At 46.3% G+C, this 18,207-nt stretch overlaps 3 protein-coding genes across 3 annotated transcripts in view; 2 read left to right on the top strand and 1 right to left on the bottom strand.

The window, feature by feature from the left end:
• DEFB104B (defensin beta 104B) overlaps positions 1-15,683 on the top strand; it is a 38,605-nt gene extending 22,922 nt beyond the window's left edge. The window contains exons 3-4 of the mRNA XM_025280763.2: positions 11,710-12,345; positions 15,115-15,683. Coding sequence (XP_025136548.1) covers positions 12,288-12,345; positions 15,115-15,389 — 333 coding nt within the window. The 5' untranslated portion in view covers positions 11,710-12,287 and the 3' untranslated portion in view covers positions 15,390-15,683. The remainder of the gene's footprint in view (positions 1-11,709; positions 12,346-15,114) is intronic.
• On the bottom strand, positions 1,222-3,301 carry DEFB105B (defensin beta 105B). Its single transcript, XM_025280742.2, has 3 exons — positions 2,903-3,301; positions 2,526-2,567; positions 1,222-1,349 (listed from the first exon to the last, which is right to left on the bottom strand). Exons 1-3 carry the CDS (start codon positions 2,970-2,972, stop codon positions 1,222-1,224), a joined length of 240 nt encoding a protein of 79 aa, XP_025136527.1. The 5' UTR covers positions 2,973-3,301.
• DEFB106B (defensin beta 106B) lies at positions 4,080-8,314 on the top strand. The gene is made up of 2 exons (XM_044938899.1): positions 4,080-5,527; positions 8,065-8,314. The coding sequence occupies exons 1-2, from the start codon at positions 5,479-5,481 to the stop codon at positions 8,217-8,219; spliced, it is 204 nt and encodes a 67-aa protein (XP_044794834.1). The 5' UTR covers positions 4,080-5,478; the 3' UTR covers positions 8,220-8,314.
• Positions 15,684-18,207: the final 2,524 nt, after the last annotated feature.

The following is an 18,207-nucleotide window of genomic DNA, read 5'->3' on the forward strand; positions in this document are numbered from 1 at the left end:
CCTTGAACACATTATGCTAAGTGAGATCATCAAAAAAAGACAAGTACTGAATGCTATCTATTATATGTGGACTCTAAAAAAGCCAAACATGTGAAACACAGAGTAAAATGGTAGTTACCAGGAGATGGGAGTGGAGGGCTGAAGTCAATGTTGTTTAAGGGCACCAACCTGCAACAGGTAGTAAATAAGCCATAGAGATCTAATGCACAGTATAATGAATACAGATGACAATTTTGCTGAGAGACTAAAACTTAATTATCCAAACAGTATAAAGAAAGGATAAGTATGTCCTGTGATAGAGGTGCTCAACATCACTACAACAGAATCATATTATAATGTAGAAATGTATCAAACTAATATGTATGTCTTAAATTTACATAGTTTTATGTCAAAGATAGTCAATAAAAATACACCATAAGTACTAGAGTAAGTGAGTGACAACATATTGGCACAAAAAGAAATGATGTGGAAAAAAGTAATTTGTTACAGAACTATAACTCCATTAACAGTGATGCGGATGCCATGTCCATTTATTTTGTGTTAGAATTAGTCCATAAGGATGAATACACAGAACATGGAGGTGGTCTGCACATCCTTTGCTGGTTTCCAACTATGACCTTGAGCAAATGACAACCTCCCTGGTCTCAGTTTCTTCAAATATATACGAGGACAATAAAATCTACCATATAAGATGTTTGTGAGTCGTATGAGAAAGTATATGGGCAAGATTCATAAGTTATAAGGGACTCTATAAATATATAGTAATAGTATCTGACTGTGTGAGTAGCTGTTAGGTATCAACTCATGTCTTGACTTTTTTTAAATTTAAGTATAGTTGGTTTACAGTATTACATTTTTTCAAGTGTACAACATAGAGATTCCATGTTTTATAGATTATACTACATTTAAAGGTATTATAAAATATTTTTATTTTCCATGCCGTACAATATATACTTATAGTTTATTTATTTTATACATAACAGTTTATACCTCTTAACCCCCCAACTGCTACTCCCCCCTTTCTTGCCTTCTCTTTCCCCACTGGCAACCTTTTTAGAGATTATCTTCAAAAAAAAGCAAAGGAACAAAACAAAGGGAGAAGGAAATGAGAATGATCCTGAATTCACACTCACTGTGTGACTAGGTTAAGCTACATAACTTCTCTCCACCTTCCTTGAACATCCAGTCCCATTTCCGAAGCCAGAAGAGAGCTGGTGTGGCTTACAGGATCCTCCGCCGGCAGCAGAAAAAGTTCACTTTGCAATTTCCAACAATCTTCTCATCCTCAGTGCATATTTTCCTGCATTTGCCCCGACCGAGCCAGCACGACTCACAGGGAGATATATCACCTGCACCAAGAAAGAGCTGCTGACTTGACTTTCCTGAGGACTCTCTAGGAATGGGGGAAGGTCCCAAGGCCATAGAAGAAGGGAGGGTTTGTGTTTATGACTATAAAGAGTGTTTTCAAGAAACAGCCTGGACTTCTCCAAAGACCTCCACTTTTTTCAGAATAGAGTTGGGGAGTTTAATGTTTAAGCAAGAGGAAGATGCAATCCCTTTCTCTCTATGTATAACAACTGCATGGGTCAAAAGTATAAGCACAGTTGGACAATGTCATGTATGTTACAGAACTATAAAAAAATACATACCTGATGCTGCTGCAAAAGTTACAAAATGAAAATGGGAGAGAGATCTTGTGGTTTTGAAAGATCTTTGAGGGTAGAGTTTCAAGACTTAGCTTCAGTTTTGTTTGGGCCAGGTAATGGCCATGTGTCCTCACTAAACTGCTTAGTCTCGTCTTCTATAAAAATGGTGGTTATGATAGTATCTGCCTCAAAGGGATGTTTTGAAGATCAAATGACATAATGCGCATAGAGTTGTTAAGAGCTTGCCTGGGACATAGTAAGCACTCAGCGATAGAGGCAACTTTAGTCGCTCTCCCACTCTGAAATTCTGTCTGGACACTTTTAAATGTTTAGAATTACCCAGGAATATTTCTTTCAGTTCTGTTTATAATATGCTTTTTTCCTATACTGGGTGAGTTTACAAAAAAGATCACTGGGCTATTCATTATGAATAGGTCATCTGCAGTGGTGATGGATTTTCACTGAACCACCCTGACCCACTTCTTAGACCACTGGTATACATTCGGGACACAGTTTACTGGATTTAGGAGCAGAGGCTGTTAAGAGTTGGGTAAGCGTGCTCTCAGAGCAGAGTTAATTGGCTGGTACACGCTTGGTCCTGTGACCTTGGTTTAGTTAGTACCATGATCTCATGAGAACAGCCATGAAATCCAAAGCTCCATGACCAAAATGACAAACCAGTAACAAAGAGGTTTCTCTGTGAAATGGAAAAATCCAGATATGACGCTTAGAACAAGAGGAAGAAAAGGTGGAGTTAGTCTGGTTATCAGCTGGTCTGAGATATCAGGCAGTTCTATTTCCACGGCTTCCTTGTCCCTGGAAGTTCGAGATACCCGACAGGGCCAGAGTTCCTAAAAGTAAAAAAGGGATTTATCTTACCTGCTGAAAGTGGCTGGGAATACTGGAGTCCTGCCTGGCACCCTAAATTCAAAACAAAGCACATTTTGAATATGAAAACCAATGCAGGGAAATAACACTGGGAAAACTTTTACACAACACTCTGTAAGAGTTTTCCCAGCTCACAGAGGTTGAATCTTTATTCTGTTTTTGAAGGCTGGAACTCCTGGTATCCAATAAGTTTCTTTTCTTTTTTTAAAGGAATCATAGTTTGCTTTTAGAAAACACTACTGCTAGTTCAGGAATCGCCATGAGAAGTGCAGTGGGGAGCTGACTGTCTCTCCTCTTTAGGGTGGTACATAGAAGAGTCATCGAGCTTTATGATCTGCCCCGTCAAAATCCCATCTGCTCTCATTTACCTGACGGAAATTGAGCCAGCATGAAGAAAAAGGCCAAGACAAAATAAAACATCTTCCTGCCTGGCGCCATCTCTGCGGGAAGACTCTTCAGAAGGGAGATTTGGGATTCCTTTGAGAGGACGAGAGGCTCCCTTGTATTTGAAAGTAATGCGATGTGCTCTTGGTCAGTGAAGTGAATCCATAAAGAAAGCACACTTACATGCTCCGTTTCCCAGGATCAAGGACCAGGGTGATGCCCTTGGCCTGCACAGGTCCTTGTGTTGGGGGAATGCCTACTGGGCTGGTACAAGGGACGCCAGGCCAGGAGCTGAGAGACCGGGGCAGCTCAGTCCTGGTGCGGGGAGTAGGAGGAAGCCCCACCCCACTCTCCCAGCTCAGCGAGTTCATCTGTCAAGCAAGGACCAGCTCACAGTTGTTGAGAGTGAGCACAGTCACTCTCCTACCTCTTCCTGCTGGTCTGAGGATCTGGTGTGATGATGACAAGAATGTTTTGAGCACATGGAATGCTCCCAGGAGCCCTGGTGCCCTGTGAGAGCTCGATAAGCGTGGAGTGTCACTTCCCTGGCTTTCAGGTGTGCTGTCCCTAACTTTCCCAAGGAGAAAGGGAGGTTTAGCAGTCATTTTGCCAAGTTATTTCTGAGTCCTTGAACCTGTAACAACCCCACTGAGAAGACCAAAGTCATAACTACCACACCTCTTTAATTCATTAAGAAGACAGGTATTGGGACTTCCTTGGTGGTCCCGTGGTTAGCACTCCTTGCTTCCACTGCAGGGAACCTGGGTTGTATCCCTGGTTGGGGAACTAAGATACCACAAGCCTCAAGGTTTGGACAAAAAATAAGTAAAGCTATGAAAATGGATGAAATAACCTAGGGAGCTAATAGACCAAACACACACACACACACACACACACACACACAACCATGGGTATTAAAAGTTATACCCATATCAGGCTTCCCTAGTGGCTCAGTGGTATAGAATTTGCCTGCCAATGCAGGAGACATGGATTCAATCCCTGGTCTAGGAAGATCCCACATGCCCCAGAGCAAGCCAGCCCATTAGCCACAACTACTGAGCTGGTGCTCTAGAGCCCGTGCTCCACAGCAAGAGAAGCCACTGCACTGAGGTGCCCCGCACCACAACTAGAGAGTAGCCCCTACTTGCCACAATGAGAGAAAGCCCGCATGCAGCAATGAAGACCCAGTGCAACCAAAAAACAAATAAATGTAAAAAGTCAACGAGATGACAAGATAATAGATAAGATAAATCAAACTGTGTATCACTGAAAATATCCAGAAGTTTGTCTTTTCTTGGGGGCTGCAGTCTGCTTAGGTGAGGCTAGAAGGAAATAGGAGAAAACACATTGTTTTGGTCAATCATTCCTAACTGGATATGCATAAAGAAATATCTAACAAAAGCATGCTGACCAAGGCCAAAGTTAGATAGGATATTCCCCAATTGCTTTTTAAAATACAGTTTTTAGTTTGGAAAAATTTTAGATTTCCTGCAAAGTTGCAAAGACAGTATAGAGTGTGACCACCTACCCACTGTCCCCAGCGCCTCCAGTGTTAATGTCCATGTTGAAAGTTACTCATGTTAATAACCGTGGTTCACTTGTCAAAACAGAGAAAGTCACAGTAGGACATGACTACATGGTAAACGCCAGGATTCCAGTTTCTCTGATGTTTTCTCCTGACGGGGACTGGGTTTGGGGTTTGGAGAAGGAGAACACAGAGTGGTGTGTCCTTCCCAACCCATTCATCACATCAGGGTTACATAATGCGAATGTGACGGACCCCTCCTGAGATGACCTTGACCACCTGATAGGCTCTCCTGCCAGGCTCCCCCAGTCTTACGTGATCTTCTCCTTCCACAGTCTCTTCTTTGAAAGCAACTCACTTTCCTTTAAACTGAAATAATTAAGCTCCAGCTCCTGGATCGGGAGTATCCACAAATACCGATTGGAATTCTTCTGCTCAGAAACATGTCTGTTTTCTCGAATGTATTTATATGTTCAGTCACTTACTGATTTCAGCAGAACATGAGGAAGTGAACTGGTGAACTTATCCAGATCACATATGAAAACCACCTTTCCATAACATAGCTTTTGAGGCGTTTGTGGTTGGCCTGTTGTTGTTAATTTAATTAATTTTTATGGGAGTATAGTTTTTCTACAATGTTGTATTAGTTTCTGCTGTGCAGCAAAGTGAATCAGTCATATGTATGCATATTGGGGGAGGTTTATGGTTGTTTCAACAAATGCTTCTAAGGTATCCTGACATTAGCAATCATAGCAGTGGGACGATACGGATGGATGCATAGCCCCCTAATTACACGTTGTCCTAAAGAGAGGCATCGCACTCCCTCTCTCCCAAGGGGGAGGGTTAAACTGGACAGTTCAGGTCTTCCTCTCCACCCAGGTGTCCGTGGGCTGCCTTGAGAGGAGCACAGGCACATCTTTGCTTCTGCCACGCCTCACCGATCAAGAAGTTATCGGGCTGGAGAAATTTATAAATGTGGGTGCTTGCTGCTCCTTCCTCGTGGTCACTGTGCTGATCTCTCGAGACCTGCAAGTCATGAGGACGTCCCTGTTTCTCTTTGCTGTCTTCTTCTTTCTGGCCCCAGGTAAAATGAGCACTTTGGCAGGGAAGGTTATCGGAGGTGGAGGCCCGGAGAGAGGATCTGTCTCAGTGAGCTCCCGGGCACAGCTAGCTCTAGAATGCTGTGACCCCCCTCGGCCCAGGAGCCCTGCAGAGGGGACCAGAGGCTATTTTCCTCTAATGCCTCTGCTGGAAATCCTTTGCACTTGTTGTTGTCTAGGATGGGCTGTCACAGGTTTGAAGACATCACGATATGCCAGGAAAGATACCTTTTGGTTCTCCCCAGTCTTACACTCACTAACAAAAACTTGGAAAAAAAATTAAAAGCAAGGTTAGCTATTGGTGGATCTCTTTAAAAATAGTTGTGATAGAGATTAAGACTGGGAGGGAAGAGAGACAGAGGAAGGAAGAAATGGATAAGAAAAGGGGGTGGAGCTTGGAGACACTGTGTATCACGCTGGTCATGGTGTTAGCACTTAAAACAGGAAAGCTTAAACTGCCATTCCTTAATCATAGACTGTAGTGCTGGATGCTGAGATGAAGCTGTCATGTAATGAAATGCATTTCTCTCTCCAGTGCCAGAGCCTTTAAGGGAGACTCCGTTTTACCTCTAATTTAGTGATATTCATAGCAACCCTCTTTGGCTTAGAAGGCCAAGCCAATTACATATTACATGTTACATACACGTTACATAATTCAATATATGAATACATGTTACATGTATTTCATAGCTGTAGAAGTTAAACTTTAAATAGGCTGAGCAGCTCCTCAAAGTCCAGCAGAGAAGCAGGAGTGAAGCCAGGACATGAAGCTGGGTCTGTCTCGACCCAATGAGGGGAAAGGTCCTTTCCCAATCAGAAACCCCGTCATCAACCCCAGGACCTCCAAGGGCTCCATTTGGATCCCACCCAAAATTATAGTCCAAGGCTAGGCCTGTCCGACATCCTGGAGAGCTTTCTAGAAGAGACAGTGAGTCCGAGTTTGTACCAAATACCAGTGATACCCCTGACATGATGCTCAGAAGTCCCATGGCAGCTGTGCATGTCTCTGGTCTGCTCTGCTGCAGTCACCCTGTGTGAGCGGATTCTGGGACAAGTACACATGTGGGGATCTAGCACCTAAACTCTTCCTTCCACTGGCTTTGGTGGACACATTGGAAACTGACCAAGGTACTCTTTCTAGATCACTCATACTTAGTGAACAGAAGATGATATACTATAAAGTTATCTAATGTAACTAAATGAAACTGACCTATCAATGAGCCATGCGTGCACACACAGGCAGGCACGGGGTTATGTCACCCTTTAGATGGTGTCTGTAATGATCCAGAAGAAGCCCTGTAGGCACGAGGGCGCGTGCTCATTCCAGAGGCGTTCTCTTTCTGGGCCATCACTATGAACTGGACCTAACACAAGGACTCTTGTCAGAGTGAGGTCCAGCGCCCCTGGCCTGAGACAGCCCTCTGCTGTTAGGACGGCAGAAGGAGTGTAGTTTCCTGGGGTGGGAGCCAGCGTTCACTGAGCTTTGAAATACTGTGGTATTTAAACTTATAAACTTACATGCTGATGCTCATATAATTAGCACACATGCTGACACTAATCCTTCTGGTTTTAGTTTTATAGGTATGTGAATTAGGTGCCTTCATAAGTTGACGTGAATTGCAATTTGTGTACATCTGACACTTTCACTACATACACCCAAATTGTGCAACTCTAAAATGTTGATACTGCTAAGATGCACCACCTGGGGAATCCTCTGGCAGGCCAAACTTCCACTGCAGGGTCACAGGTTTGATCCCTGGTTGGGGAACTAAGATATTCCATGGGATGGCATGGCCAAAAACATAAAAAATAAGCAAAACAAAATGTTAAAAAAAGAAAAGATGCGCTGCCTGTCTTTAAGTTGAAACTGGCTACTCCAGTGATTGCTCTTCATCAAGTCCTAAGGCCAGAACTGGCCTCCAGTGCAGAGCAGCAGAAGGAAAGTCTGGGAGAACCACTCCCAACAGAGTCCACCTTCCTGGTCTTGAACACTTTTGATGGAATGTGGCCAGAAAATGAGACTGAACCTCTTAAAGCAATCTCTCAACTTCTATCCACTACAGTAAGCGTTTTGCTTTCTATGCATTTACTTCGTTTCACTGTAGTCCTGGGACATCTCCCTAGCCTCAGGTCTTGCTCCACCCTCACCCAATAGCACTTCAAGAGTGTGTTGGGGAAGCTTACCAACACAGGTGTTTATAAGAACAAGTTGATGATGTCCCAACAGATTTTGATAAAAGAACATTAGCTTCTGTTTCCCAAAGTTCCCCCCACCCCCCTCCCCAACCCAACCTAATCCAACATGCTGGAAGACAGATCTGTCCTTCCTGGGCTTTCATCCTGAGTGACAAAACAACAGGGAAGTCAAATGGGAAACATTCGCCCACTGCCATCTCACTTACTGAGATGAGGCACTATAACAACTCATAAAGAAATCCTCATTGGTTAATTAAATGACTGTACCTGGTAAGTAGGCATCTATGAGAGAATTAATCCAGGTGGCTCTTTCTTCCTTGTGTAGCCAGGAGTGGATTTTTTGATGAGAAGTGCTACAAGCTTAAAGGGAAATGCATCGAGTCTTGTCAGATAAATGAAGAACTTATAGGTCTCTGCCAGAAGTCTCTGAAATGCTGTGTGGCACTCCAACCATGTCGGATAAATAAGGAAGGCAGTTAAGATCCCAGAGCAACACGGATGACCCAGCTCCATCTTGCTTTTACTCTGGCTTCCAGTAAGAAGACACTTTAATAAAAATAAATCACTGTCTTTGATCCCTTTGTCAAGTGCTTCACTTAGAAGGGGAATATGAGTAGCTAACCTTGATGGTTCCCGACTCTTAGCTTAATTTTCTGTAGTTTTTTGATAAGGAGCTTGTCCCTAAGCCACCTGATATTTCTTTCTAAAAGGGGACTAGAAGTTACTGTAATCAACAAACCTCTAGTTCGCTCTCAGGCCGTCATCAACCTCTACCAACCTACTGAGATAGATAGATGACAGATGATGGGTATTCAGAGAAATGAACACATATCTAGATGGATTATTAATGATATATGAATAGACAATCAATTTTTCAAGGACTATCCTGTGTTACACACCTGTCTAAATTTATCATCTTGACTCCTTGCCTTTAATTGTAATTGGAGACAGTTCCTATGGACTTGTTTCTTATCTATAAGTCTGGAATCAAATTTGCTGCTGGGCACAGAGATTGTCAATATCTCTATAATTGCTAGTAGCTCCAGTGACCAGGATTCGGGTCCCACATTGACTTTCTACTATTTTCCCAGGCACTGGCTAACCGCCAGATCACCTTCTGACTCTAGACTCTCATGTTACCTAGTTCAGTCCTTACCTGAACTAGGTAATAGGAGAGCTAAGGACTCATGACAAGTAAGGACTCCCTGTCATGTTCCCTAGGCTTAAGATCCAACCTGGGTTCCCTGCTGGGTCAGAAATCTTGCCTTACCTCCCTTTTAATTCCTCAAGGTCAATGTGCTTAATCCTATCGGAACCAATGTCCCTTTTAATGACATCTTTCTGTTTCGAGACAACTGAGGAGTCACACATGACTGTAAACAACACAGGAACATCTTCAGCAGGTAGGGCTATACAAAAAGTTCTTAGACTTGCTAAAAAACAAAGATCCATAAAAAGAAAATACACGCGATCTCACAAAATTTGCTCTGCAAAATATCCTGTTAAGAGTTTGAAAAGATGAACCGTGGACTGGGGATAAGTGTCTGAAAACCATATATCCAAACAAATAACTAATGTCAAGAATATATCAGGGACTCTCAAAACTCATTAGTAAAAACAAACAAAAAGCAACCCAATTAGAAAATAAACATGTGACAGATATTTTACTGACAGATGTTAAATATCACTAACATTTAGAGAGTTGCAAATTAAACTCACAATGAACCATTAATATACTCTTACCAGAATGGCAACAAAAAAAAAAAAAAAAAAATGGTGACCACTATTTCTAGATAATCCTGGCTAGAATGTGGACAAGCTAGATCACTCTTACATTGTTGATAGCCATGTGGAATGGTGCAGGCATTCTGGAAAAGAGTTTGGTATGCTCTTTAAAAACTTAACTTCTAGCACCCAAAGGATGCAGCAGTTGTACCCTAAGACATTTATCTCAGAACTGAACTGAACTGCTGAGAACTTGCGTGAGGTTTTATGTTAATCTGACTGGGAGTTGGGCTGGGTTTACTCTTTCTTGCAGCTGTAGGTGTCAGAAGCTTCAGCTTCCTCTGACATCCTTGTTTTTGTCTTCCCTGGTATTTTGAGGTTCCCTGGAAGCAACTCCTTTTTATTTATGTTTTATTTAACTTTTTATTTTGTACTGCAATATAGCTGATTGGAGGAGGGCATGGCAACCCACTCCAGTAAAAGAGCTTCTCTGGTGGCTCAGTGGTAAAGAATCTGCCTGCAATGTAGGAGACCCAGGTTGGATCCCTGGGTCAGGAAGATCCCCTGGAAGAGGGCATGGCAACCCACTCCGGTATTCTTGCCTGGAGAATCCCATGGACAGAGGAGCCTGACTGGCTATGGTCCATAGTGTTGCAAAGAATCAGACATGACTGAAGCAACTTAGCACTCACAGCTGATTAACAATGCTGTGATAGTGTCAAGTGAACAGTGAAGGGATTCAGCCAAACCTCTTTGCAGCCCCGTGGACTGTAGCCCTCCAGGCTGGAATGAGTTGCCATGTTCTTCTTCAAGGGGTCTTCCTAACCCAGGAATTGAACCCATGTATCTTGCATTGGTAGGCAGATTCTTTACCACTGAGCCACCTGGGAAGCCCATACATGTATCCATTCTTTCCCATTTCCCCTCCCATCCAAGCTGCCACATGACATCGAGCAGAATTCCCTCTTCTATACAGGTCCTTTTTTGTTATCCGTTTTAAATGGAGCAGTGTGTGCATGTCCATCGCAAACTTCCCCTGGCAACCATAAGTTCATTCTCTAAGTCTGTGAGTCTGTTTCTCTTTTGTACATAAGTTCATTTGTATCATGTCTTTTTAGATTCTGCATATAAGGGATATCATATGATGTTTCTACTTCCCTGTCTGACTCACTCCACTCACACAAGTCCTTTTTAAATAGTTTGTATATGCAGCTTTTGCATCTGTGACCTGTTGTTCCTACACTGGAGCCCCATGGATATGGGGAAGGGAAGCAGTTTATAATCTTACAATTAAAGCCCAGTCCTCTCCTGTCCTGTGTCTCTGCAAAGCCACCTTCACAAGATTTCTCAGCCTATCCCTGCCCCCCCCCTCCCCACCGCACTGAGGTGAGGCAGGAAGGCTGGTGCGGCGAGCCCCTTCTTCAGGGTGGGTTGTGGCTCTAGTGATGCTCTCCCCTGGGAGTGAGCTCTTGTAGAGAATTCTCTGGACATATTTCACACAATTACTCTTCCTTTCTTCCTGCCAGAGTCAGTGGGGGTGTGTTTTTGTTTTTTCCACTGGGATAACTTGGTGGGTTTCCTGGAGTTAAAACCCAGGAGGAGGGAGCTCGGTCTTGGCCTGGGGCATTCAGGACTTTCCACCTCTCCTGCTTGTCAGACTCTCACAGCTTGTCAGACTCTCACAGCTTGTCAGACCTTGAATTTAGGCTGTCTTTTCCCTGAGGCTCATCATCAAAGATCACTAGGCCTAAGCTGTTGACTGGAGAAGGAAATGGCAACCCGCTCCAGTATTTTTGCCTAGAGAATCCCGTGGACAGAGAAGCCTGGTGGGCTGCTGTCCACAGGGTCGCACAGAGTCAGATGCGACTGAATCGACTTAGCATGCATGCATGCATGCAAGCTGTTGACGGTCAGGCAGAGTCCATGGATTACACCCATGGACGTTCCAATTTTTCTGCTGCACTGCAGTCCCAGGCTCTTCCGACCCGCCCCCACCTGGGGGTCAGGCCCAAAACAGGGTCGCAGACTCTCCCTGCCCAGTCCTGCTGCCCCTCCTTTAGCCTCCACAGGCACGTGCTGTGCCAGCATCTTTCTCTCCTGATCCCTTTCACCTGCTCCTTGGAGATGCCCGTTGTCCTCATCCCACAGGTTTTCTGTCCCCGAAATGTGCTGAGCTCTCTCCCGCCTTCACACCATCCTTCTCTTTCACATTATGTGCTTATCGATCTCTGTATGTTTGTTTCAGAGTGGTCCTGGGAATGACAGACTGCGTCCCCATTTGCCTCTGCTATAATGTCAACAAGAAGCCCCAGGCTGCAATTTACCTGGGGCAATTTAATGCCAGTTGAACTGAAACAGAACTGCAAGTCCTTTCATCTGAATCAAAGAATATCTTAGAGATCATCTAGATCCAATTCTTGTTTCAGATGGGGAAACAAGTGGAGGCACAAACAACTCCTCATGGAGGGTCTTTCCCCCACCTCCCCATCCTGAGCACTGTCTCCAGACAACTAGGGTTGTCCCTAGCACCTGCCTTCATGCTGCGTGAGTGCTCACCAGTAAATGCTGCTTTTTAAAATTCTTCTGGCCATGTTGCACTGCATGTGAGATCTTAGTTCCTGGACCAGAGATCAGACCTGCATCTCCTGCATTGAAAGCATAGAGTTTTAATGACTAGACCACCAAGGAAGTCCCAATAAATGCTGTTTTTGATAAGCGTGGGCAGTCTACAGCATCGCTCTGCCGTAACCAGATCTGCTCCTCTCCTGCCCTGTGGTGACTCCTGCAGACTCAATTCTGTGTCTCTCCAGCAACCAAGGAACCATGAGGATCCTTGTCCTGCTCTTAAACACTTTTCTTCTGCTCTCCCAAGGTTCTCCAAGTAAAAAGAGACTCTCAGCTAGAAATCTAGGGAACTACAGAGGACAGGGGGTGAATAAAAAGCTTGACTAAGAATAAACATCCTGCAGGGGCCGCAATCTTCTTCCATCAATCTTTAATCTCAGCCCTGATTGAGACCAGGAGTAATCTGCAGTGAAACGCTGGGCTGGTGTACACCTCCCAGCAGTGAGCTTCATGACTCAGAAACACAGGGACTTTAGATGTCACTGGCAGATTCACTAACCGTCCTGACTGCATTGCAGGAGTTGCAGTTATTCGCTTGGGATTTTGTGGAAAGAGATGCCTGCCTCTCCCCTTCCCATTGATGGCCCCCATCTGCTCCTGAAAACCTTTGATCTGCACAGAAAGGGACCCCACTCACACTCCTAAAATTTTCATATCAAGTCTGAGGGTTAGGATGAAGAGAAATACTGTGATTTCTGTAGGCAGAACAGAAACGTATGGATAACACAAATAGCAGGTGCTTTGGACACTGATGAGGAAGTTTCTAAATTACAGTGAGACATCGGCAATCTCCTGATCCCTGTGGTAATCTGTGTACCCAGAGGCAAACCATTAGCTTCGGCAGGAACTCTAACTCCCGCCTCCTACTGCTGCTGCTGCTAAGTCGCTTCAGTCATGTCCGACTCTGTGCGACCCCAGAGACGGCAGCCCACCAGGCTTCCCCGTCCCTGGGATTCTCCAGGCATGAACACTGGAGTGGGTTGCCATTTCCTTCTCCAATGCATGAAAGGGAAAAGTGAAAGTGAAGTCGTTCAGTCATTCACGACTCTTCGAGACCCCATGGACTGCCACCTATCAGGCTCCTCTGTCCATGGATTTTCCAGGCAAGAGTACTGGAGTGGGGTGCCATTGCCTTCTCCGCCCGCCTCCTAAAGGCTGAGCCAAATGCTCTACAGCACAGTGAGGGCAAGTCAGGTCCTCCGAGCCTCAAGTCCAGCTGTGCTGGGATGACACCGATTGTTTGACTCAGAGAAACTCCCTGATCCTCTCCAAACCACTTGGTGGATTTCCAAAGCTCCAAAGGGTACCCAACCTTGTCCCCATCTAGAGTGAGTTCCTGCAGTAATTCACATGGGTTATTTCTTTATCCTGGAGGATTCACGTTTAGCTTAACTCTTCCTTCCTTGTTCTTTCTTTCTGGGCTGTTTCCCACGGACATCTCTTTGAAGTCCTGCTATCAGCATATTCTAGGCCTGTCAAAGTATGGTGGTAATTTATTTATCAAAAACCAGCTTCCCTTTGACCTGTAATCACACAACGAAGAACCCATTGCGACAGTAACCTGGGTCTGGGGTCCCTCCAGGACCAGGGGATGTTCACATCCAGCTGGTCACCATTGCCTGAGTTTGGCTACTGAGGGCTAGGGCAGGGTAACCACTAGAGTCTGAGCCTGAGAAAGGCCCTAGGATGCCAGCGATGTTGGGGGTGAGTGGGGGAGTGGAGTCCAGATTGCCATGACCAGCCGCCCACATCTCTGCTGCTCCTCCTCTCGGTGACTCTGGCTCTTACATACCTGCAGCCCTTTGAAATGCCCATGAAGCAGGAAAGTTGGTACATAGGAGGATGATCAGTTATATAAGAAAGACCTAGGATCACTTGGTCTACCCTGAAATGCATTCGTCTGGTTCCTGCTGAAGGCACGAAGCATCTGGCTGTAGATCTGCCTTAAGCAAAGTTCCAGAGGGAGGCTCTTTGAATCCACCATCCACCTTCCCACCATCGTCACCTGCGCTTCCAGGGCTCTCCTGGCTCCACTGTGCGATGCGACCAGCTTGTCATGTGAGAGCTGACTGTTCAGCCTCAGAGCACACACTGAGTGAGGAAACAGCCTCTCCCACTTCTGCTCTCGGTCAAGGGTCACAGGATCAGGATTCCACCTCCTTCTCCCCAGTCCTATACTCCTCTACTCATTCCAGTCCAGTCTCTCCAGGCATGTGCCCAGAAGGTCACTATGAAGCACACGTGTGTACCTGTCCTGGGTGTGCAATCGTGAGCATGAACACAACATCCTTCTCCCACTCAGGGAACCTGGAATTCAACTGAGAAGACCAAATTACTTAAAACACACACACACACACACACACACTACAATTTGGGATACAGGTTATGAAAGAATAAAAAAAAAAAATTCCATCAGGAAGAGAATAGTTCTGGGGCACTGAGCCACATGAGGAGGACCAGGCAGAGTTCCCTGCCATTGACACTGAGGTGGAGAGCAGAAGGTTCAGAGAGGGTGTTTGTGGGAAGAGGAGGAAAGGGTTCCAGACAAAGGGAAGGGTGCGGGTTGGGGAGCCCTGAGACAGACAGGGGCTGGTGTGCAGGAGCCCGCGGAGTCCAGGAAGTCTGGATGTGGGGGAGCGAGGGCCGCTGGGGAACAGCTGGAGTCTGAAGAGAAGGCCCAGGCTCTGAGCAGCCAGCTCTGCGGGCGAAGCTAACAGGCTTGGCTGGATTTAATTTAAAAATTAATAGCAAACTTTTGCAGCGATTTTAAAAAGAAGTGTGACATGAACCAATTAACTTATAAATAAATAATAAAGCCATGCTGGAAGCAAATCAGATGGTGCAGTCGATCGGCGAGGGCGGTGGAGGGGTGCGGTCGCCGGGGAGGCCGCCACCTTGCGTCTGTGCCACCGCCGCTCCCGCGTCGTCCCGTCAGCTTCAGTCTCCGCGCTAAAGCTGCTGCCGGAGCCTTGCCTCTTGGTCCTCGGGTACAGTTAATCACACCCTGCCTTGTTCTGTTATTTAGTGGGAAGTGACCTTGACGCAGGCAGGATATGCGGCTACGGGACTGCTCGCTGCCGGAGGAACTGTAAGAGACAAGAGTTGAGAGTTGGAAAATGCCCCAACACCTATCCGTGCTGTTTGAAAAAGTGGAAGGTCAACTCACTGAATCCTCAGAAGGACACAAAGCCGAGGGGGGCTTGGCTCCTAGAAATGGCCACAAGCCAGACCTCTGAGCCTCCCTTCTCCGGGCCTTCCCGCTGGACCGTCCCCAGCGGAAGCAGTCGTCTGGTTGAGTGAGGACCGGCCAGGGGCGCTCGCGCGTGCAGAGCCGAGGCAGGAGACGCAGTGAGCACAAGGCCTCTGCCTGAAGGCGGAGGGCAGCAGCGCAGGTTACATGAAGGTCTCAGTACTTCAAAAGATGAGCCAGAAGCGGGTCCAGTCCGCCACAAGCCTAAGTGAACATCATTTTATTCTTTTGCCTGAATCATACTGATTGATCTTGTAACATTGGGTTTCTTTTCTGATCAGCAGTTCTGCTCAATAGTTATACGTGTCTTTTATTAATTAAAATGGAATAAATCAATACTGAGTGCAATTTGTCTGGCATACACTGCAGTTCAAAATACAGACCTCCAGGGAGACAAACCAGAGATGCTCTTTGAGAAGGGTTGACCTCAGTGGATGTGTGTGGAGGGTTCCATCCGGCAGATGACAGCAGAGAGCGATTCCGCCCCTGGCTAGGTGCACGCTCCTGGCCTCTTTAGCCTGAAAAGTGAGAGATGTGATAAAACACTGGACCTGGGTTTCCTGCCCAAACTGTACTTCAGTGAGTAGTCCAGCTAATAAATGAAGGAGAGGTGATACAGAATATCACTATTTTGCAAACACCAAGGGAAAGAGTGATCTGCTAACAAATGTCAACAGCCACTAAAATGAGAACAACAATCCTGCATTTGGTGTCTCCTAATAGAGGTACTCAATGCCACCTATGAGCTGTGAGGCTGATTGTGCCCTTTCTCCCCCCAAAGAAAAGTGACCCTTCCTGTTAGTGTTACCCAGTGTCAACACGGGCTCAGTCTTGTTTCTTCCTCGATAAGCTCCCCTTCCTGGGTTGTTTCCAAAAACACTCACCATGTTCTATCACATCATCGGAAAATACTTTGAAATATATAACTCAGCGAAAGGAACTTTTTTTTCTATTTAATGTGACCAGAGGGTTCTTACCATACTTGGAAAATTCAGTGCTAACTCCTTAACACAGTTTAAGAGCCAACCAGAGTTCAAATGACGCTGGTCTGCTTCAGTCGGAGTTGTTTTCTTATAGGCAAAGGAAACGTGTAGAAATAAGTTGCCCATATACTGTAAAACTTGCATCGTTTTTGAAGATACATTCTGAGGACAAGGTAGCAGTTCTGTGACAGCTTTGTTTATGTCATTTTAATGAACAGCAGTGCTTTAGCCAAAAGCACTTGAAACTGGTGATTTAGTTTTCTTGCCTCTCTCCTCTTCCTCCCTCCTCCTCTCTTCCCCTGACATATCTTATTCTCTAAACCTACCCAAGGCATTCAGGCATATTATTTACTTCCTGAGAAAAATGGCTCAATGTTTGTTCCACTAGCGGTGGGAAAATAATGCACCACCTGTGTGCTTTTGTGAGTAGGAAGTTACTGCGGCTGCAGCCCTCCCAGCTGGCACCCCCCAGCCCGGCTATAAAGGAAGCCCTCCCTGCCGCCCACCCGCCCTCGGCCAGCCCTGGACGTCCCAGCTGCAGCTCCCTTGGCGACATGAAGCAATTCCTTGCTCCATCCACTCTTCTCCTTGTGGTTCTTCTCTTTCCAGGTAAATCAGAAACGGGACCTAGGCCTGAGGGCCAGGGTCTCTCTGCGATGGTCATTTCCAGGGTAGGAGTCCCCTGGGCCTTGAACAACTCAGCTCTGGGAGCCCAGCTCCTGGTGGGTTGCTCAGCAGGTGTCTCTGCCTAAGTTTGTGAACAACAGGTTTTTTTTTTTGGTGTGCCCCGAAGCTTGTGGGATCTTAGTTCCCAGACCAGGGATCAAACCCACACCCCCTGCACTGAAAGGCGGAGTCTTAGCCACTGGACCTCCAGGGGAGTCCTGTCAATGACACTCTGAAGGTGCTGGTGGCGCAGCTTCCCAGGAGAGAGGCTGCCAGTGCTGACTGTGCTTTCCCATTCTTTTAGCACCTCCTTCCCTTACAGAGAAGGACAGTGTGTGTCAGGAAGGACTTTGACATTCAGGGGGTCTCTACGACTACCTTGGTGACAGCCTGGCAGCTGCTCAGCTTGACTTCCATGGGGACTCAGGCTCCGCCACTTCCCATTTCAGACACCGCTCATCTCTGTCTCTGCCTCTCACACACACAGGTCACGTTTGCCCCTCTTCCAGCCCACTCCATCCATCCTCCCCTTTCTGTTTCTGCAGCTTTGTTGAAGTATGGTCCTCACACAGGGCGCTGCACCTACGTACTGTGCACAATGTGATGAGTTTGGACGTGTGCAAACACCCGTGGCCCTGTCCCCATGGCCAAGGGGATGGACACTTCTGTGCCTCCCAGAGCTTCTGTGTCACTCTCTGTGCTGTCGTTTTCCCGTGGTTACAACACTTAACATGAGATCTTCCCACCTAGCAAATTTGGAAGCACACAGGCCATGTTGTCACCTAAGCTGGACAGCAGGCCTGGGACATGTCTGTCCTGCATGACCATTGATGGCTGATTCCCCCGCCCCTCTCACTTCCACTCTCCGCTCGTCTCTTGGAGTATAAGCCCCTCACTCTCCTGGGTCTGTGAACATTCTCTGCTGTGTGTTTACCCTGAAATAGGACTTTCCAGAGTCACACATGCTAACCACCAGGACCCCGAGGGTCCCAGGAAACAAGAAGAATCCCCGGGACGGGGAACAAACAGGTCTCACCCACTTCACCACCAAGTAAAGCGCTACCTCGTGCCTCGCGAGCCCCCCTTCCCGGGTAAGTGACAGAGCCCGGGATGGGTCGGTCCGTGGGCAGGACCTTCAGAGGGAGAATGGATGGGAGGTGACTGTGGGGGCGGGTGGGCTGAGCAGTGGAGTGTCCTGAGACAATACATGCATGACTCA

This window comes from Bubalus bubalis, chromosome 1, assembly GCF_019923935.1.
Source record: "Bubalus bubalis isolate 160015118507 breed Murrah chromosome 1, NDDB_SH_1, whole genome shotgun sequence".
NCBI classification, from domain to species: Eukaryota; Metazoa; Chordata; class Mammalia; order Artiodactyla; family Bovidae; genus Bubalus; species Bubalus bubalis.